General features: G+C 37.5%; 2 protein-coding genes across 6 annotated transcripts in view; one reads left to right on the forward strand and one right to left on the reverse strand.

The window, feature by feature from the left end:
* The window catches only part of Rprd1b (regulation of nuclear pre-mRNA domain containing 1B), a 52,118-nt gene extending 30,256 nt beyond the window's left edge, over positions 1-21,862 (reverse strand). Inside the window, exons 1-4 of one of the 2 annotated variants that reach the window (XM_010640046.3) lie at positions 21,310-21,862; positions 15,983-16,112; positions 9,723-9,856; positions 1,452-1,564 (exon numbers count right to left, since the gene is read on the reverse strand). In XM_010640046.3, the coding sequence (XP_010638348.1) occupies positions 1,452-1,564; positions 9,723-9,856; positions 15,983-16,112; positions 21,310-21,460 (528 nt within the window). In that variant the 5' untranslated portion in view covers positions 21,461-21,862. Of the gene's footprint in view, positions 1-1,451; positions 1,565-9,353; positions 9,507-9,722; positions 9,857-15,982; positions 16,113-21,309 lie in introns of those variants that run through there. The other variant, XM_010640047.2, reaches the window with a different exon arrangement.
* A 71-nt stretch (positions 21,863-21,933) lies between these two features.
* Tti1 (TELO2 interacting protein 1) overlaps positions 21,934-22,187 on the forward strand; it is a 76,567-nt gene continuing 76,313 nt past the window's right edge. The window contains exon 1 of one of the 4 annotated variants that reach the window (XM_010640048.1): positions 21,934-22,002. The gene's annotated coding sequence lies outside the window, so the exon portion shown is untranslated. The remainder of the gene's footprint in view (positions 22,003-22,187) is intronic. The other 3 variants (XM_019209943.2, XR_004518458.1, XM_010640050.2) reach the window with 3 other exon arrangements.

Genomic DNA, 22,187 nt, shown 5'->3' on the forward strand with positions numbered 1-22,187 from the left:
AAAAAAAAAAAAAAAAAAAAAAAAAAAAAATGTTCTTAGTTCCTGAACTTACATGGGAGTCTATGACACAGATTCCAAGGGAATGTACAAAATTAATTCTTCTAAATCTTTAACAGAATGTGAACAAAATTTCTTGTAAAAATTTCATGTAAAAGCACATATATGCACACACACATAAACACACATACACAGTGTGTGCTGTCTTATTAAATTCTTGGGTTTGCTCTATGAAATGATTACCACCCCCTCCATATTAAATGTGTAAAATTCATTAAATACAAAGGGGAAAAAAATTTTAAAAAAAGCAAATTAGTAATGCATATTCTACATATACCAATATCAAGAGATTTGTTATTAAAGTTGTAACAATAAAATATATTAGTAATATTAATAACTGGTATATCGATGTTAGTTAATATTTATATTACTGTAGTTATGAGTTATATTATTATAATGAAGAGTGTCTTCTCTCTCTCACCTGTCTCCCTATTTTTTTAGACAAGGTCTTACCCTGTAGAGCACAGGTTGCTCTTGAGTAGATAAGAAGCAGATTTAACTAACAGGGAGAGGGATGGTTTAGAATACAGGATGGTCCCTCAGAGAAATAAGAGGCTAAGGCTTATAAATTACTTTCCCCAGCTACATTCAGCTGCAGAGATACAGAAAGGAGAAGAAAAGTTGGATTTCAGATGGGTGGTTGCCAAAGGATAAACTGTCAGAAAAAAGCAGAATGCTGACAGATAAGCCAGTCCATAATGACTACAGATGGTTAGTTTGATTACCCTAGAAAATGATAATCCAAGCTAATCTCTTCTAAAATTTTTAGGTATAGATATATGACCTAAGACTGCTATCATCATTTTTACACGATAAAATCAGACACACTTCTATTTTCCTGAGCTTTGAATACACCTATGTGTAATAGGAAACAACAGGAGGCAGTGTAAACCAGTGAAAAGAGAATGGGCTCTAAAGTCAGGCTGATCTGGATTCAAATTAAGATACCAGGTAACTTACTTAATCTATCTTCTTGAGCCTCATTTTCTTTGACTATTAAGAGATGGAATAAGGCAAACACAGAGTTCATGAGCTAACTTGTTTGATAAAGAACTAAATCATATGAACACACGATTAAAGACTGTTTTGTTATTTAAATAGGCCACAGTGTAGCAAGCTTGCTATTAGCACACAGATTGTCCTTAGCTATTAGAAACAAGCCAAAGCAGGCTTTTAAGTATCTTTATAACATTATCTACACATTAAAAAAAAAATCCAATTATTTCATAAAATGTAAACCCATCCCCAAGTCTTGGTGTGCAAGCTTCTCTGGGTGGCTCTTATATGCTCTGCCCCAAGAGCTACCCTGGTCACCGGTGCCACCTTGTGGTCACCATCTTCAACTAGCAGACTCTTTAACCCACTTCGCCCTACCCTTTGGGAGTCAAACATACCAAGAGGGGTCCTGCAGAAGGATCTTGAGGAGAGTAGCTTCCAGGATAGTCATCATCCTCCTCCTCTTGTATTTGCTGAAAAGTTCGCTTCAGAGATTTCTTCTCCTCTGTCGCTAGAGGAAAGCAAATTGATAAATTTGAGTCATATATCCCACATTTAAAGAGTCAAAGGCTACACACAATGGGACACATGTAAAAACAGCAGAGAGGTGGGTGTTCATTTTCAGAGATGATCTAACATTAATCTTTATGCCCATTATTTTAATCAGTTTTAGTTCCTTACATTACTGAAGAGTCAAAAAGGAGTTGGTCTGTCATCTCAAACTTACTCTGGAAAAACACTACTGAAAATAACCATCTAAAAGTGAAACATACTGAGTTATCATACTTAATTAAAAACAGTATATCTTTAAAGAAAAAAATCATAGGAGAAATAAAATGGAAAGAAATCCATTAGACAATATAATGAAGTAAGCCAATAGGTACAAGGGTTTATTGAGAACACATTACACACAAAACTACATATTTTATGCTTTCCAAGGATCAGTTCAGAAAATAGGTGAGAGAACTAATCAATAATGTGTTCCAGATCCTACTGTACAAATATCTTTTAAACTATTCCTTTAAAAATAAAAAAATTAATTATACCTTTAAGTAAAAAATAGCCATTACTGAAAAATTTGATTGATACTAATGGGAGAAATTACTTGAGTTACCATTTTTAATTTAACCACTTGAGGCTCACAGGTTACCTTTTTTATTATCTGTACCTTATGTTTTATATTCTTATGACAAATGTGTTACTTCTAAAATTATTCCTATTGCATCAAATTGGACAATACAAAATAAATGCCAAACAACAAATAAATTTAAAGGATAGATTCCGGTTTAGAAAGTAAAGCAATACTATACACCTAATATGTGTAAGGCACTGCAACAGCCTATTTACATTTAATGTTTCCAACAATTCCAAGATGTAGTATCTCCACTTCACAGGTGAGGAAACAAAAGGCCTGGGGAAATTAAATAACTGACTTAAAGACATGCCTCCAAAACTTGTGATCTTTCCCTAAATTCAAATAATAATTTAGTACAACACAAGTGCCTTCTCATCTGTCAAAATAAAGGGGGACACCAGGCACCCTCTCTGAACTCTTGTGAGTTACACAAAGAGTAACTCATGTAGAACATACACTTTTTACTGAAATAGTTTCTTCTGGAGCCAAATATGTAGCTCTTATTTTCTACCTTAGAAATTAACTGACCAAACTACGAAGTGAAAGCCAAGTCAATAACATAAATCATATTTTCTCTTAATATTTTGTTTGTTCTACTAAAACAACACCACAAATATTGTAATACTGGTAGTATTTACTTTGTATGATTCTATTATGCATGGATTAGTTACCACCATTAAATACCAGTCCAACAACAAAGTTCAAATCTCAGTTATAATGCATACCAACTCTGTATTCTTGGATAAAGTACAAATTTTTCTAACACTTTACCCCCCCAAATTGTGATCAGTGACCAATCATATTACTTCTTCAAAGTCTGTCAGTGACAGGCTCTACACATCTGCTACTCAGTTCACACACAGGCAGCAAAAGTGTGAGAACATGCTGCTTCATTTACCAGTGCTAAGTCCACATGACAAGTATAAAAATTAATAACCGAAATAGGGAACTGGCAATCAAGATCAAAGAGCCACAAAAAAACTACAATAAAAGCTAAAGGTGGAAATGAAATTATAGTGGCACAGAAACAAAGTTATAAACAGCTTGAGTCTTGGTCATAAGAATTTAGTGAAGACTAGCGGTAGTAATGAAAAGGATGACAATGTCCTTGAGGAAGAGATGCTGACAAAAAACTTCATACCACCGCCACCTGCCTCGCAACCCCAAGGTACTGAGTTTGATCCCTGGTACCAAAAAAAAAAACAACTTCAGACCAAAGGAACACTGAGAGCATTTTACAATGCTGAGAGCACCAAGGATAGAGTGTTGGTAGTGGAGTCATCCACTAAGGCCTAGAAAAGATGATTGCTCTGTATCATGAGCTAGAGTAACTAGAAGGCAAGCACTGTTCTTTGACAAGTTTGCTACAAAGTAAACACTTTAATCCTTAATGTTTCTAGTTTTTTATTACATAAACTGTCTTACTGTTTTGTATTTCCCTACATATTGGTAAACAATACTGAGTTTTCAACTCTGACAGAAAGATCACAAAACAAGTGTAATTTTCTCCACTGATTCTTAAGTTCAGTTTGTATAGTTTCAGTTTGCATAGTCATTTTTAGTCTTACATTATCAGGCAAAGCAAGGGTTGTTGTATTTTTTAAATGGAAAATGTATTAGGGTATAATTCCACATGAAATACCTAATAGTACTTTGCACACAGTAGCTGCTTAGTTAATGTTCTAGCCTGTAGTATTATCCACATAAACATCAGCCACTATAACATCAAAGTGGACACAGAGAAAAAGTGGTCATTAGAATGTGAACAAAGATCAAAAATAAAATTTATATTGTTTTGTTTGCCCAAGGACAGAGGAGTGCTCAATAAATTGCCAAATACAGTAAATTATAACTGGAAATCCTTCAGTTTAGAAACTCTCAAAGAAATTATTACACGTAGATAAAAAACAAACCACTTGGGCTGGGGATTCAGCTCAGTGGTTCCAGCACCTGCCTTGCAAGCGGCAAGGGCCCGAGTTTGATCCCCGGAAAAAAAAAAAAAAAATCAAACTACTCACCACCTCAGGACCTTATGGCTCACTAAATTCGGGCAATGGAAAGCCTTAGATCAGCCTTTGCTTTCCCCAGCTTCAACAATAAAGGTTTACAGATTGTGGTTTGTCTAAAGCCAGGGAGCTTGTTAGTTTAAACCTGGGTCCACAAGCCAAAGCCTCTGCTTCCTAATCAGGGGCTCTTGTTATCACTTCATATTGCCACTCACCCACAGCACAAGACGCAAATCAAACTGAAAAACATAATTTTAGGGCCATTTTTGTTCTCTGCTGTCCTGATGAAAGAAGATATAACAGGAGGTGTAAACCATTATCAGCATACTTTTCCAGTTTACTCCTATTTTCAACCAGAGAACCCACTGGAGATACAAATCTAAGGTTGGTGAAGTTATTCATCCTTTCCCCATAAGGGCTCCTATTCTGAGCTACCTATTTCCAGTATGAAAACATCTACTAGCCCCATCTTCAAAGTACAAAGCCTTGGAGACCACCAGAATCTATCCCAAAGTTCCAACTTCTAGCAGATGCCACACCACTGGGCGATGTCTTACAATCTCTCCTGGCCCTTTTCCATACATGGCCTCTCACTGGCCCTTTATCACACCTTGTGCCGAATGCCTCACCTTAGTCTCCCTGCCTCTAGCTGCTTTGTCCAATTTAGATATGGCCTATTATAATTATTCTGAAGTTCCTAAAGCTGGGCTGACTGGCACACAGGGATTGAATACTTTCCTCCTGAGTTCTAGCCCACCAATGGCAGCATCATTTGAGTACCCCTCCAAACCCACTGCCCTTGGACCTTGGTAAGCCTGCTGGCAAGCCTTCCTCTATAGGAGGAAGTATCACATTCCTTTACCTCCCAACAGTATCTAGGAAAGGGTTAACAGACCAGCGTGGGCAACCTCCTGAAGGGAGAGGAGTCATGAGACTTGGAAAATGCTTGTGCTATGCCAAAAATGATATCATTACTACAAAGCTGGCAGTGATTAGGCCCAGAATTCTCAACTGGGTTAGACAGCCCTTAAAAATAACCTAGCAAATCTATCAGTTACATTCCATATTGGAATTAATTTGCTTGTTTGTTATTTGTAGTGCTTGGGATCAAACCCACTGTCTTGTGCATGCTAGAAAAGTGCCTCACCACTGACCTACACCACGCCCCTAGCACTTTCCATTTTTTTTTTTTTTTTAATTTTGAAAAAAGATCTTGCTAAGTTGCCCAGGTTGGCCTTAATTTAGCTTAATTAACTAACTTGCGACTCCTACCTCAGCCTCCCAAGTAGCTGGGATTAAAAGCATATACCACCACATCTGACCTATTACGTATTTAAAATTCTTTAATCTTTTTGGTGGTGCTAGGGATCAAACCCAGGGCTTCATGCATGGTAGGCAAGTACTCCACCACCTAGCTCCACCCTCAACTCCCTACATTGAAATGTAATGCAAATTTTCCACTATTAATTCTGACCACGGTAATTATGCTTCCTTTTTTTTTTTTACTCACTCAAGCACTGTTTCCAGGCAGGTGAAATCCTGCCAAGTGGTCAATGCACTTTGCCTTCGTATTCTTCAGCTTCTTTACCATCTTCTAATTTGTCCCTGTGTATCCAGGAGGCCTTGCATTCTGATGAGGTTGGGTATGGTACATCTCTCACAGACCTTGTGGTAGCAATTCCAATGTCATGGCACGCCATGAAACTAATCTTAAGGCAAAAAAGTGGCCTGAAGTCTCTCAAATCACATCACAAAACACAGCTATCTACCCACAAATCTGAATTTTCTACAAAATACACTTGAAATTTTCTGGGGTTTAAAAACACAAACAAGGGCCAGGGATTTAGCTTAGTAGTTCTCATGCCTGCTTTGCAAGTGCAAAGACCCGAGTTTGATCCACAGTCCCAGAAAAAAAACAAGCACTTCATATTTTATATCACTTTAGAAAAATAATCAGGTAATATTGCTGGCAACAATTCCTTCATTCTTTGTCTTCTCCTTGCAAAACAAAGGAAAGTTTTTTAAAAGCACATTGAATTTTACTTCTGGGAAGAAAAGAGGCTGCAACAAAGAAAGGGCTAATACTTGAGGGATAGTTTTAAAAAGCAATCAGCCTTCATCATCTGAGCAATTAAATCCATACTGGAACCTAGGTAACTGGACCAAGAGCTCATGCTCTTAATGACCATGCTCTCCAGCCTTGCACAAAATCCAGGTTACTGAAAATACTAAGTCTGCTCCTACTTGTGCACATATATGGAAACTCCAAATATTAAATATTAGAATTGAGGCAAATAAAAATTTTATCATCACCCCACTGATAATTGCAGCATTATGTCAAATAATCCTTATCACAACTCTATGAGGTATTACTACTATTAACAGCCACATTATACAGTGAAGACCTGAGGCCCAAAAGGTCAAATATGGAGCACAAGGTCACACAGCTTTAGGTGACACAGCTGGGATTCATAGGAAATGTGAATGTCTAAACTTTACTGAGGTTCATGCAAAGTAGGACACCTGCACATGAATTCATACTATAATTCAAATCCATTAAATCTATGTGCTTTCAGGAAAAAGTACAGGGCAAAGAACATCAGCCTCAAAGTCATGTAAACCTGAGTGTGAAAGCTCCACTCATTAACTATATCTCCTTAGACAAAAATTACTAAACCTGACTGGGGATTTAGCTCAGTGGCACTGTACCTGCCTCGCAAGGGCAAGATCCTGAGTTAGATCCCCAGTTTAAAAAAAAAAAAAAAAAAAGTTACTATACCTTTTTGAGCCTTCCCATCCTCCTTGACATAAAATACTGAATTCAAATAGTAATGATAAATGGGCCAGGGATTTAGCTCGGTGGTGCCACCACCTGACTTGCAAATGTAAGGACCCGAGTTTGATCCCCAGTATCAAAAAAAAAAAAAGGGTAATGGTAAAGATATAAAATAATACAGAGGCAGGTAGCAGAGAAGTGAGGACGTAACTGGTACTCAATAAATGCTGGTTCCTATGTAATTATTTTTCCTTTCTAAATCCTTCCATAACTGCCTAATACCATGTGATTCATTAACATTGAAGCAAATAATAAATTTCCATTTAATCAAGCAACAGCTTTAGTATTCCCCAAGAACAGGGTGGCAACTTTAGAATACCCAGGCTTTATACTTGGTGAGACAGGTATATAAAGACAGCTATAGTTTTAAAACAAATTCATGAGCTTATACATGCTCCCGTGTTACAAGAACTGTCAAAGTTTTACAGGGAAAATTTTTATTTCAAAGATACACTCTATGAAATTGCTTGAAGTTAAAGAATTAGCTAGAAATCAAAGCTAGAATATAAATGACTATTTGAACTTGAGAATAATTTCTTAGAGAACTCATCATCAGTATTTTGAAAGGACTGTAGTAAAGTATTCTAGAACTCAGGTCCAGAGAAGACCATGGGAAGACAGTGATCTGAGACCAATACACAAGCTGGAACCTTTTGATATGTTTTCATCTTAAAGAAAAGAAAAAAAATAAACTATCTTTATATTAACATTATCCTCCATAGATTCTGCCTCATCTATCTAGACCCTCAAAAAAAAAATTTGGAAACCCAACAGAACTATTTTCAATACTGCCGCAAATACCTTTATTTGTGTGACAGCTCCCTGAGTGCAGACCTATTTCTCATTCCTTTCTTGCTCTTTCCTACTGCATTTAACTTAGCTCTCTACTCAAAGCACACATCCAGTAAATGCTTGAATTGAAATTCAACACTGGCTTCAAGCATCCTTTTTCAGAGTTCACCTGTTTACCCAAAGGTGCTTGTAAAAATCAGCACTGTTTACTAAATGAACTGTAAGGCAGAGTGCAGAAAAGAATGCTGGATAATTCCCCAAAGCTGTACAGAAAAAACACCTCCAAAGGACACAATACCAACACTACCAGAATCCAAAGTAGGAAACACCTTGTTTTTCAGATGCTACCACCAGAATGACCCTAGGATTATTTTCTAACTCCAAGTAAAACAACAATGACCTACAGTCCAAAAGCACTTATATGGTTTTTAGAAAGCCTCTAACCTTCAGTTTCACAGGAATATTACTGCAAAATGCATGTAATTTTAGACCTGGAAGAGATCATGAAAGGTACACAATAAAACATTGCTGAATTAATAATGATACAACTGATAAGGTCTATAGCAGAGGTATAAACACAGTACTAACGAACAAGGAAAGAATGATTCTATGTGCCCCGAGAAGCAAGGAGACTGAGAGAGCAAGAGCAGCCCTCTTGCAGAGCGCATTCACACAACAAAAGGGGAAGAAGGACAACTCAGGCAGAGGTAAGAGCAAATGCAGAGGAAGGGGTACCCACAGAGCATCAGGGGGCCTGGCAAAAGAAGAGGCTGTCTGTAAGGAAACGGCAGAAGAATCTAGAAAACTAGGCTATTTTCAAATTAGAGAAGGGTTTCAGTACTACTAGCCCTTGGATTTGATCCTCCAGGTAATGAGTATATAGCAGTCAGATCAGGTCTATAGCTTAGAAACATATGCCAACTAAAATTAGATCACAACTAACCAGAAGTCAAATGGTCAAATAACATTCTTTAGAGGAAAAAATTAAAAGCTCTTACGAAAAACTTGGTAAAATTCATATATATACTCATAACTCCCAAGAGCTCCTGGGCCCAGTAAATCAAAATAAATTTTAGAAAACAATATGACAATCATAACAAGAATATGTTCCAAGACCACAATGGTATTTAATGAAACCAAATTCTAGAAGGGCTGAAAGGTTTATCTAAGATCTGTAGTGGTTAATGGTAGGACTAGGACAAAATTTTAATACAAGGTACTTCTGAGTTAACCACAATGCTGAAGAACTTTGTTGTTCCTTCCCTTGTGCGAGAAAGTCTTTCAAAGACACAAAAGAGCTGAGGAGAACACACAGCAAAAGTTAGGGAGAGAGAGAATGAACAGCATGAGTACTAGAACCAGGCTCGCACACCACGAGCACTACATAAATTCTCACCATCATTCATGATCATCTTTCTCTGAAGAATCATAAAATTGCTCGTGGTTCACAGCAACCCCCACTGCAGCTTTTCATATTTGATTCGAAAGTAGGCAAAGACCAAGAGCTGTAAACATGTGGTGATGTTTCTACCTTTGGGGGGAGGGCTCTTGGAGTCCTCCATAGACAGCTTCAGCTGCTGTATGAACTCGCCGCCATACACACTTCTTTCTTGCCAGATGTTCAGCAATCTTTCTAAAGGTTTTTTACAGCCTTCATCTGCCTCTCTGCCCAGAAAAGATGAAAAGATATATGTAAGCTTAAGATCTTTTGTTTTTAATTAGGACAGATCTACTTAAAAAAAAAAGTCACTACATAAATTCTCACCATCATTCATGATCATCTTTCTCTGAAGAATCATAAAATTGCTCGTGGTTCACAGCAACCCCCACTGCAGCTTTTCATATTTGATTCGAAAGTAGGCAAAGACCAAGAGCTGTAAACATGTGGTGATGTTTCTACCTTTGGGGGGAGGGCTCTTGGAGTCCTCCATAGACAGCTTCAGCTGCTGTATGAACTCGCCGCCATACACACTTCTTTCTTGCCAGATGTTCAGCAATCTTTCTAAAGGTTTTTTACAGCCTTCATCTGCCTCTCTGCCCAGAAAAGATGAAAAGATATATGTAAGCTTAAGATCTTTTGTTTTTAATTAGGACAGATCTATTAAAAAAAAAAAAAGAAATCAACAACTGGCTAAATTATCTGCATATTTAAAAACGGAAGGAAAAGTAAGGCACATATCTTGTTACTTGGATATCCCAAACTTGACCAGAAACTGCCCTTTCCTTTGATGGATGGGGAAGACAAAGGAATAATACAGAATAAAAAAATTTTCCCTTTGAAAGATGAGGCAAATAGTGGAAAAAGCCAATGGCTAATTTTTTACAGATAGAGAATAATCCAAAGTTGATCATATTAACTGTTGACATCTTGATCTTTAGGAAGATCTTAGTTGAAATGTAGTGCCAGATATTCTACTGAAAATTAAAGTGAGTCAAAACTTTTAAGAATTAAAAAGATTAAAAAAAACAAATGTTTAAAATGGTAAATTCATCACACTAACACACCAACACCTCTATATGCATAAATACAATTGTACATGTATATACCAAGACTGATCTCCTCTTATTTTATCACTGGCTAAATCTGTTCCATGTTCACACAAAGGTGTCTAGCTTATATCCTAGAACACAATGAGAATAACGCAGTTCTTCTGTAATTTATATCTGAAAGAAGCTTGATAATTTTTTTCCTGTCATGGACTATGATCAGCACTCAGTGTACCTCAATTCATACTATAAAACATCAGACAGCAAATAGAAGAGTGGGAGACTTTCTGAACAGAAACCAAATTTACTCACCACCCACTGTGTTCCTGTGAATCGTTCTGCTTAGTGAGGCTGTGAGGATGTCAATAATCTTATATTGAGCAACTTTAACCAAGAAAGAATACCTCAACATCTTAGGACCCAAGTTAACTATTTTTAATAGGAATTTCAAGAAAACACACCAAATTCAACCAGATGGGAATTCTATAATATCTTCAATTGTGATAGCACTTTGAGTAAAGTTTATGCTAACAGTCAGTGTGAAAGAAGGTTTCAGGTTGGCCTGGCCAGATTGTGTTATTTATGAATTATTAGTGTCATATTTCACTAAACTGGGATCAAAGGACTAAATCAACAAAAATAAAAATTTATTCTTTTTTATCAAACTTTTTATTTTTCAAGTCAGAATGAGGGTTAGGGGAAAAAAAGAAACTCTTCTATATAAATAGTTATACTTACAGGGTTCAAATATATGACCTAATTAACTATATAACTCTTTACTCCATTTTCAAAATGAGTTCTTCTCACCCCTTCCTCTGCTATTTTAACCAAGCCCAAGTTACTACCATCTCCTTATTGGATTACAATTTCATTGCGGGGCTCCTGCTTTTGCTCTAGTCTGTCTATACCTACTCTCAAGTTCTAATAATTCTACCTGCTGTGTTGAGCAGATCATTATTTCTTCCTATTAAAAGTGAAAGTCCATATAAAGCCTGAGGCCTTTTTCAACCCAGCCCACTGAACTTGGGCTTTATATCCTACTCACAGTTTCTCTCCCACTTAAATTTGCTTTGCTCCTGCTGGCCACTTGGCTCATCTTGCTCCTCCTTCAAGTGTATGCTTACTCGCAAACCACCTTTTCAGTCCTTTCCTAATCTCCACACTGCACATACTACACAATTTACTTGTTCACACTCTTTCCATTTGAATGTATTTCCATGAAGGCAGGGATTAACTTTTCTTTTACTGCTAGATGACCTAGAATGAGCATAAGTGATTTGTTCAATTCTCATTTTTGAAAACTTTTACATAGCCATACAGTTAATAAGCTTTCAACAATCACCTTTCTGCATTAAGGTCATGCATGTAAGAAATCAACTAAGTGTTTACCGGCTCAATCAATATAGGTTTATGGAATACTACACTTGAAACACAAAGAATAAGGCCTATTCCCTAACCTCTTGGACTTGAACCCAATAGCCCCTCAGGTCTCTTCAACCCTTTCTGGGAGTTCACATTCTAGCAATACCCAATCATGCATATATTCCAATTAGAACTTGTTCTTTCCCATTTATCTGTGTTTGCTCATGCTATTGCCTCTATTATGAATGGAAACCTCAAAATGGAACAAGACAAAGAAAAAGAAGTTGTAATCGAGGTAGCTGAAATATGTAAGGTATATACAGAAACAGCAGAAGAATCTGGAAGGACAAAATGGAATCAGATTAGAGAAGTCCAGGATACCATACTAAGCATGTGGTTTGCGGGCAGTGTGAAGCCCCTGTTGCATCAAATGTATGAGTTAGAAAAATAAAGTGATATCTAATGTAGCCAAATCACAACTAATCAGAACTTAATTGACTGGATGGTACTTTTAACATAACATCTGTTCTCTGAAGAGCCTCTTCTCTTAAAAGAAAAAGAAACCTATCATCAGAACAAACTTATCAAGACTGGGGGGTGGCATGATACCCACCCAACCATATCCATCATTCTTTGGGGCGTTTGGAACTCCAGATGAGACTGGTTTCCAATAGTTTCAGTCACATTACTAATCAGTGGACAATACTGCTCAATCTTGTTAGAACCTCAGAACATCTTCAAATATTTTTCACCACTGAAGGCTAAAGTCAAAAGAGGGCTCTAATTTAATTAATGAACACAACTAACTAGGATAGTTTGTTTCCTTAAACATTATAGTAAAGCAAAGTTTTGCTTAGATAATTTTCAAGTTATAGGTAATATATTCAAGAAATCTTTTTACTGATGAAGTTTACAAATAAGCTTCCATGAACTGGAAGTCACTTTAGCACCTGGAATAAGATACAGTTAAGGCAATAAAACAATTATAAAAAGGGAACTGTCTTTTCAGGTTGCACTAACTTCATTTAACATGGAAATCTTTAAATGAAGAAACACTGGAAACTCTGTCATCAATCTTTGATAAACTGGAAGATGATAATTACCTACCCAATTATTATGTCAAACACTTCATTTGCATGTCAATTCTGATTAAACTCACTTTTCTAATACAGATGGCAAAAATGACCGTAAAAGAGAAGAAGTGTATTATACACACACAATCAGAATTGCTGCTTCAAGTGCTGGCTGGACATTTGAGGCCTCCCCACGTGAAGCTTGGGGGACTTTTCTTTATGTAGCTCTATGGCACTTTCTTTTTCTTTTTCTTTTCTTCTTTTTTTTTTTTGGCACTTTCTTAATATAATCATTATAATTTGTATGTCTGTATAATTTGTATGTCCTATAATAGGATCACTAAGAACAAGAATTCTAAGTATGGCCAGCACTTCCAACAACACCTCATGTAAAGCTGGAGCAGAAATAGTCCATTATAATTGTTCAGAAAATAATTAACATAGAATGCTAGAGGCCTACTACCCTTAGAAAAGCCAGATGACAAGTTGACCCTGATGACATCTAGGAACTTGGGACTGCAGGAGTACTCCCATCATCTCCTGACTGTTCAGGGGCGTTTACTTTATGTAAACTGTGCAAATAATATGGTCCCAAATGAACAACTGCTTTCTGGGAGTCTGAAATTACCACAGAGGGTGCCCTACATGACCAATCTCAACAAAAATTGGGTGCTGAGTCTCTAATAAGCTTCCTTGTTGGACTGCATTTCACACTTGATGTCACAATTCAATGCTGGAGAAATTAATTATGCTTGTGTGACTCCACTGGGAGGTAACCCTTGAAAGATTATACCTCGAGTGCTCTAGTCTTCACCACATGCTCCTTTTCCCTTTGCTAATTTTGCTTTAATAAATCTATAATAAATCATAGCTGTAAGTGTTCCTAGGAGGCCACCATATCTGGGAGTGATCTTGGAGGCCCATAGACAACAATAAATATTATATATATGATGGTAACCTCCAAATTTATGTTTCCAGAAAATAAGTTTCTTGGGGCCGGGGATTTAGCTCAGCGGTTCGGTGGCCTGCCATGCAAGCGCAAGGACCCGAGTTCAATCCCCGGTACCAAAAAAAGGAAAATAAATTTCTAAGGAGCTTAAGACTGTCTCATCCACCTGCCTATTTGGCACCACCCCCCGGAATATCTACCAGCCACCTCAAACTTAACAAAACAAAGCTCTTTTCATCCACCAAATCTTTTCCCCACTTTTCAGCTCAGTTACAGCACCATCAGCCATCCATTTACATCACAACTCATAAATCATCTTTTTCTTCTAGTCCCAGGAATCGAACTCAGAACTTTGTGCTTGTGAAGCAGGCACTACATGCCTGAGTTAAATCTCAGGACCCCATAAATTATCTTTGATTTCTCTTTTTCTTCACTATTAGTTCCCATCCAACTCCTATACATCCCATAACTTTTACATGTGGGGAAAACATCCACTACAAAGAAATCATCCAATAAAAGGGAGCTATGCTCTTACTGCTTGAACCCTAGCTGATGTCAACTGTAACCTGTACTATAGCAATACTCTTCAAACTCATGCCTCTGCTCTTCTGACCTCAGCCTCCCAAGTGCTGGGATTACAGGCATGTGCCACCACGCCCAGCATCCTACCTTTTTCTGTTTATCCTTTTCTGATCTAAAGGCAGCTAAATATTATTGATCAATTTTTAAATAAGTATTTTTAACTGCTCCTTTAGAAAATTATTTCAGTCAATTTCCTACATCTAATCTCTCCCTCCATGAGTCAGTATTAATTCAACAGATATTTACTGATTCCCTACTCCGTGCCAGAGTAGACCATACTGTCATCAGCTCCTAGGATACCATTTTCATCAGGACTAGATAAATGGTATTCCCTAAAGCTATGTAACCCAGCAACTCTATGCAAGTTCACTAGGTATCTGGCAAACAGCAAGGGATAAAAAAGAAATGGTCCTTACCTTCATGGGGTTTATAATCTAATATAGTCCAATAAATAAGAAAATAGTGTGGATCAGGCATCATACTACCTACTTTTCAACACAATAACTCAAATGAGATAGGGTGTCATCTTTTAACTAATTAGGAAAGTTGGGCTCAAAAAGTTAAGTAACATCCAAGGTCACTCACATAGTACTCAAGGCATGGCCAGTGTCTGAGAAACTGTAACCTAAATCTCATCAAAACAAAAAATCCCTGTCTCCCATTTCAGATAGCTACTCTAGTTGTCAGTTCTAAATTTACTCGATTACAAGGATTCAGTAATTGTTTTCAAGTTAATAACATAATTTGCTACTTCAGTGTGTGTATACATCAAAAGAGGAGCCAGCTATGCAGCTAACAAATTTTCCACGTCTAGAAAGGTAGACATCCATTCTGAGTTTTGGGTTTGTAATTTTTTACCTTTAAACTTTTCAAACTCTTCAGGAAAACATGAAATTCCACATTAAGGCCTTTCATTTATATCTTAGACCCTAGAAAAATTTTTGTTTAACCCACCAATGTCCTTTCACCCTTCCCAATTTCCTTTTGCAAAAACTTGTGTATTTTTATGTTTACTTAAACATAGCCTACTAAAAAAGCTATTTCTTTGCTCCTCCTGAGAACCTAACTTGCCCCTACCAAAAACTGTTGTTTTGAATAAATAAAAATGATTTATAGCACTTTTCATCCAATGTGTGCATATTCTAGTCCTTATATTAGCTGTATGTGTGTGTACTCCAGTCTTCTCTGCCACAAAGCACAGCAGTAGTAGACTTAACACAATTTGGACAGAATACCTACTTTTCCACACTATTAATTACTATTTTTGTACTTACAGTAATGTTATTATTTTTAGTAAACTAGACATCCAGAAGGAAGTAAACAAGAAGGCATAAACAATTTCCACTACTGAAAATACATTACCAGGAGGTTCCCTCATGCTACTGAACTTTGTTTTTTGATCATAAACTAATGTGACAACTCAGCCAAATAGAGGAAAAAATCACACTCAAGAAATAAATTAAAAAAATAAGGGGCAAAGATGTGCTTCCACTATTAGGCTGAATCTCATTAAGCATCAAAATGTTTATATGTCTGAGACAATTCTTAAGGGCAAAGCAAAGCATAAAACCACAATTTGGCCTCCATAAAACTCTCTGTAATAGACAAAGTCACCAACTTACAAAGGCCGTCACAAAACAGTAATGAACAAAAAAAAAGTGGGAAAGATACTAAAAACAAAAACAAAAAACAAAATAAACAACATACCTGGCAACATGAGAAAAGGCATCCACAAGAACAGATTCAAATTCTCTAGTGAATTCAGGTCCTTTCCTTTTACTGTTTTGGATCACATCATTTGCTAAGTACAGAAAAGTAAGCTTTCTATTTGATTTGGCTGAAAAAAAAAAAAAGAGGATAATTTAACTTACACTAGAGCCATTCTTAATTCACAATTCTGCCCTAGACTATTCCTAAAGAACATTAAGACAAATATTATCTGCTTGTGGTCAAGCTTTCTTTCTGTTATTTTAACCACAGTAATTGACAATAAAAATGAAGATAATCCATAGAAAATTCCTAAAGTACAAACTGACAATATTAATGTTAAAACCAAGGCTTTCGTTTATTGTATTGCAAAGATGAATATTTCTAAGGCACTCTTCACTATCAAATATTCCAGAATGAAAGATGGAGTTGAGTTTCAATTTTAAAATAGATTTTTGTAATTTATGCTACTAAACTAAGCGCTTATCTCTGGTACTCCAATAACTACAATCAGTCAATGATATCAGCTCTAAAACCCCCCAAAAACTCTAGATGCACCAAAGGATGTTTACCTCAAACACAAACATACATTAATGCTACACTGTTATTGAAAATTTACACACATCTAAAACCTAGATATACAAAATTATGGCTCTTACAAAGTACATGATTCTTCATTGTTAAATATACAAAATGTAGCATTTCCTATTACTCTGTAAGATACCATATATTAAACCATAAAAACTTCACACAATGTGCCTGAGTTACAGTTGCTTGGGGGAACGTTACTTTCATGACTTCTATGCACATAACTTCTCAACTGTTAAATTATATCACTACTATTTTTGGACTCATTTCTCTTTTAAAATAAATATGAACATAATTAGATATTTCAAAACACTAAGTCTTCTCCAATGCTAAAGTACCTGAGAAACTCAATTAAACTCTGTATCAACTTTTACACACCTGAGTTACTAGTCCTGGCTCTATGGCTCTCAGAAATCACTTCTCTATTTCTTTGGAAATGCACACAGCATGTGTAAGCTCTGACACAGCAGGCATGGGATCTGACATTTTAAAATGTAACTACAGGAGAATACGCCAATTTAAAAACAAGATTTTAAAAGCACATTACAGTTTAAACTGATGTCTTAAAATGGTCATAAAATTAAATATGGAAAGCCTGAATTGTATTGCTCTTCTGGTAATAACCTAGGGTAGATGGTGAACTGATAACAGTATCAGAAACCTGGAACTATATTTAAATTCTAATTTTTACACAAAAGCAAGAATAAACATCCATAGTCATAATACTATGCTACTGCTACAAAGATAAAACTATGACAAAAGGCATTTTTTAAAGGTACAGTAAGTAAAACAACCAAGTCTATAATATAAAGGTTAGTGGGCTCAAAAATAAATAAGAACTTGAATAAGGCAAATTTGATTATGCGGAGCTTCAGAAAGTCCATACACTTTATGTTGAAAAACAGAATTCATACTATAAAATGTCAATTTGGACATTCAAAATCTGAGATATTTTTAATTACAAATATGATACCTAACAGGATAGAGAGCGAAGATTTTCACTACTATGCCACTTAATTTTCATGGCCTCTAAACAAGAGGGGTTTACTTAGAATAAAACTTGGATCCTCTATGCTCAACATCATAAATGATCAATATAAGCACTGCATGTATAAAGCACTGAAACAGAGACAATACATGCACATATCCCCTTACTCTAAACCTGGGTGACAAACAACTTACTCAGATGACTTCCAATATGACAAAGTAAATCCTTTCACTCTCTACCTACCATTCCAAACTGGTACAACTAGTTAAGCAAAGTTTAAACAACTGGCAATTCAAAAGTTTTCACTTGTTTGGGTGGTTTTGACATCTAGAGAAAGTCTTAAAAGTAATTTTTGAGTTGGGTATGGTGACACATGCCTGTAATCCCAGCTACTCAGGAGCTGAGGTAGGAGGGTTCCACACCAGCCTGGACAAGTTAGGAAGACCTTGGTTCAAAACAATGGGGGGACAAGATGGGAATAGCTAAGTGGTAGAGAGCCCCCAAGATCAATCCTTGTACTACAAATACAAGAGTAATTTTGAGGGAAAAGTCTATATACATTCAGGCCAAAATACAATTATGCATCTAAGATCATTTAAGAGCAAAAGAGTTTGTTCACCAAACTATTCCATAAAGAAGGGAGAAACTGTACTTCAAAAGAACCTAAAGGAGTAAATTACTTAGAAAATGGAAAAAAAGCAATTAGGGGCAGAAGAAAGTAGTATTTAAATCAGAAAAAGTAACTCCTATATATCTCACAAGTATTTTGATAGTAACTCTGAATATCTTAGGGAAAATGACTTCATAATAGATACATGTACCTACTTTTAAAAACTCAAGGTGTTCTAGAAACTAAGGGGCTAGGCAATTTGAACATTAAGGCACAAAATCCTTTTCCACTATAATGTGGGGGCATCTTCAACTCATGAAGGAAGCCTGGAAAATAGAGGACAATGCATTTTGATGTTTGAAAAAGAATTCTAGTTCTACAGGATTCAAAATGGTAGCCACCAGTCCCATATGGCTATTGAACACTTGATTTGTGGATAGTAAAACTTGAATTGAAATTTCATTGTATGTATTTAAAACTTTAGTTTCTTAATCACACATTTTAAGTGCTCAAAAGCTACATGTGGCACCTTGTTGGAAAGCACAGATATAAAATACTGAAACTGTCATAAAAAGTTGGTATTAAGCAGTGCTGTTTAGATCCTTTACTCAAGCATGAAAATGATATCAGAGGCCACAATTTCATTCCTAAACTTTTTAAACTGTAACAGGCACTATGTTAAATGCAGGTTGAATAACAGAAAAACCAGATCAAATGTCTCCCTCACACATTCTAGTGAAAAAGAAACAACTAAAAAAAGTACAAAGTAAGTGCTAAATTAGAATGATGCAGTGGTAGGCAGTAACTAATTCTTCTAAACAAAAGCATGATGGGCTTGTTCAGGATCAGCCGACCAGTGTGATCTAAGTGCCTTGAGGCACTGGATCCTTGAAAAAGCACAAGTTTGGGCCATCAATCACCCCTGAGCTCATGTCCCTGTATATGCCCTCACTTATTCTCTACCTTTATCTTCTTATCTATAAAAATGGAGATAGTATCAGCCTACTTACAACACAAGGCTTTATCATATGGAATTAGGGATAAGAAGCTTCACTAATGAATGTACTCTATTACAGTGACACCTTGGTTGTCCAATTCATTCCAAATTCATGATTGAACACCAAAAAGTTCAAGAATTGAACATATTTTTCCCATAAGAAAAAAATGGAAAAACAAATAATTATCAAGGCCCAAAAACTACACTTAAAATTTATTTTCCCAGGACTAATACATTTCACAATAGTTCTCATAGTTTTCTTCTTAGCTTTACTGCTGGTATCACTAACTTTCTTTGGAACTATAGTTACATTTTATGCAAATAAAGCATCAAAAAAAGAAAAAGCACAATGATGAATGTTTCAATGTACTAACACAAGCACTATGTTGTCTGGGTGACAGAATCACTTAGACTAAAGACTAAAGTATCAACCCTTCATGTCTCCAGCTAGACTCACTTTTGACCCATACAGGTTTTTTCAAATTGGATTTTTTATTAGACTATAAGCAAAGTTACAAACACCAAGCAGATTTTTTTCAAACTTTGCTGTTGGAGTAGTGAAAAGTTTGAGCTTGTAGCCATCTGAAAAACCAAGGTATCACTGTATTTGTCAATAACTCAGAGGTTAAAGTGAGGAGTCAAGAAGGTAAGTGACATATGAGATGGGCTTCGACAATCTCAAGATGATCAAAGAGATCCTACCAGGTAAGATTCAATTAAACAGGCAATTTGCATTTTTTTTCACACCTCAGATATGTTATGAATATCTGAATGACACAATGGGGCACATGAAGGAGGCTCTGGGAGCTCCAGGCTCAAGGGATCCCAATCTCAGTGTAGCACATCCTATTTGGGGGTTTCTGCTAGACAGCTAGAACTGGGTCTCCTGAAACAATCCTGGAGTTTGGCATCTACGAGCCCTGATGTAGTCTGAGCCTCACCAGTTCAGAGGACTTGAAGATATCACTTAGCCACTTCAGTTTTCTTATCTGTAAAATAGGGTGACATCAGAGAGAGCAGAGAACATATTTGAAGTCACTTCCTATACTATAATGGGCCTATTGCATACAGGGTGTCCAGAACAGCTTTAAGCTTTTTTTCATCCTTCTATTAAGAAACTATCAGGTTATCAGCATGTGTAGGTGCCCACCAGACTATAAGAAACTTAAAGGCAAAAACCATTCCTCACATTGATCAACAGTCCCATCTCACCAGAACCGAATGCCTACACGGTGCATGACAGCATGTTAAATGTTCACATGGATTACTATTTATTTCTCCATCACGATTTGTTTATTTGACACTCAGATTTTCTCCATCTGCAAAGTTCCTACTTCATAAAAAGCAACAACATATGTAAAGATATTAGCATTGCACCTGGTACATAAATGGTACAGTTAATATAAGTTATCATCTCATTTTTTTAAAGGAATAAGGGACTGCCAGGTTAAGTTGCTGGGGTCAGTAAGGGTCAAAGTCAGGCTTAACTTCTCGGCTGTTGGCAGAGGCAACTTGCTATTGTGTCCAACACGACACCTTGCACAAAACAGGCTAACTTCAATAAATGTCTGTCACACACTGAATAGGGCCTGAAATCAATGGTAGGTGAATTTATAAGTCTAACCTAAGGACTGAGTGCAAGTACATATACATAAAGGTCTAAGTATAGTGACTGGCAAGGAGTAAAAATCTTTGTAAGTGGCAGCTATCCTTGTGTCTGCTTTACAAATGAGAAAATATAGGCATTCGGAGATGTCATTTAGCCAGCAAGTAGCTGAGCAGGGACTCAATCTAGCCATTCTTGACTCCAGAACCCTCTGGCTTTTACTCCAAATGTCCAGCACAGGGTCTGGCGCCTAACAGTCTAGGGCCAGTATAGGTGCCGAATGCAGAAAAGACAATAGTAATCGCAAATGTCAGGAGGAACCTGAAGGGAAAACAGTTTGAAAGTCTGGGCACCTTAACCTTGATCCCCAGAACCTCAGACAAGTACCTATACCTTCACGGGTGTTTATTACTCAGAAAAATGGGAGGTAGCACCGTCTCCCATCTCAGAAGTGAGAGACTGAAATGCAAAGCTCAATTAAGAAACCATAAGGGTCTGGAAAGTGGGAGGGTTCAAAGGAGTAGGAGGAGATATTTACCTTTGCGTAGCTCGCGGTGCCACACAGAGACGATCGGTCCTGCGTGCTTGCGATGATGGATGAGCCACAGGGATAGAGTCTGCACGCTCTGCTGAGAGTTGCTCAGCTCCGAGAGCTTTTTCTCCAGCGCCGACTCGGAGAAGGAGGACATAGTGGCGGCGGAGAGGCCCGGCAAGGAGCGGCCTAGGCCGCCCAGTGTAATGCGAAAAGAGACCGCACAAGTCCCAGGCCTCACCTGACAGACTGCCGGACTCTTTACCAACTGACAGATCGCCAGGGGTGCAAGGAGGGGGAGGGGATGGGTCTCTGCAGTAACAGCCTCCCGCGTCTCCGCCACAAGATGGCCACCCGACCTCTCACCCCGCCGCGATAGCGAGGTTAAAGGGCAAGGGCCGGAGTAGCTGGGCACCAAGACGAGTCGGAGCTGTAAGAAAACGTTGCTTTGGAACCGGTGGCCTCTCTAACCCTAGCTCGGAGCACTTTGAAAAAGCGAAACAGAAAGAAAGAGCTCAGTTTCCCAGGCCCGGAAGGCGCTTTGACCGCTCCAGCCCGCACGCCGGCGCAATGAGTCTCACCGGAACTCTTTCTCCCGCTACCGCAGAACCTTTCTGGCGCGTTATGGCGCTCTGCTTAAAGCGTCACTTCCGGCGAGTTGCAGGAGGCGGGAGAGTGAGGGGAAGGCTGGAAGACGAGGTAAGAGAAGAGTATCGGGAACAAGAAGGAGCTCAGAAGCTGCGAGCCGTTAGAGGGGGATCCAAAGGGGACACTGAGCCTGAAAGATCATGACCTTGATATGGAAGGGGGCTTCCTCCCTCTCCGGGCAGGCCTCAAGCGACACTTTTCCTCCATTCGTACGTGCCCTGGTCTCCCCCCCCCCC

The sequence above is a fragment of the Fukomys damarensis genome, unplaced genomic scaffold (assembly GCF_012274545.1).
Source record: "Fukomys damarensis isolate Sample0158 unplaced genomic scaffold, DMR_v1.0_HiC HiC_scaffold_22, whole genome shotgun sequence".
Lineage (NCBI taxonomy): Eukaryota > Metazoa > Chordata > Mammalia > Rodentia > Bathyergidae > Fukomys > Fukomys damarensis.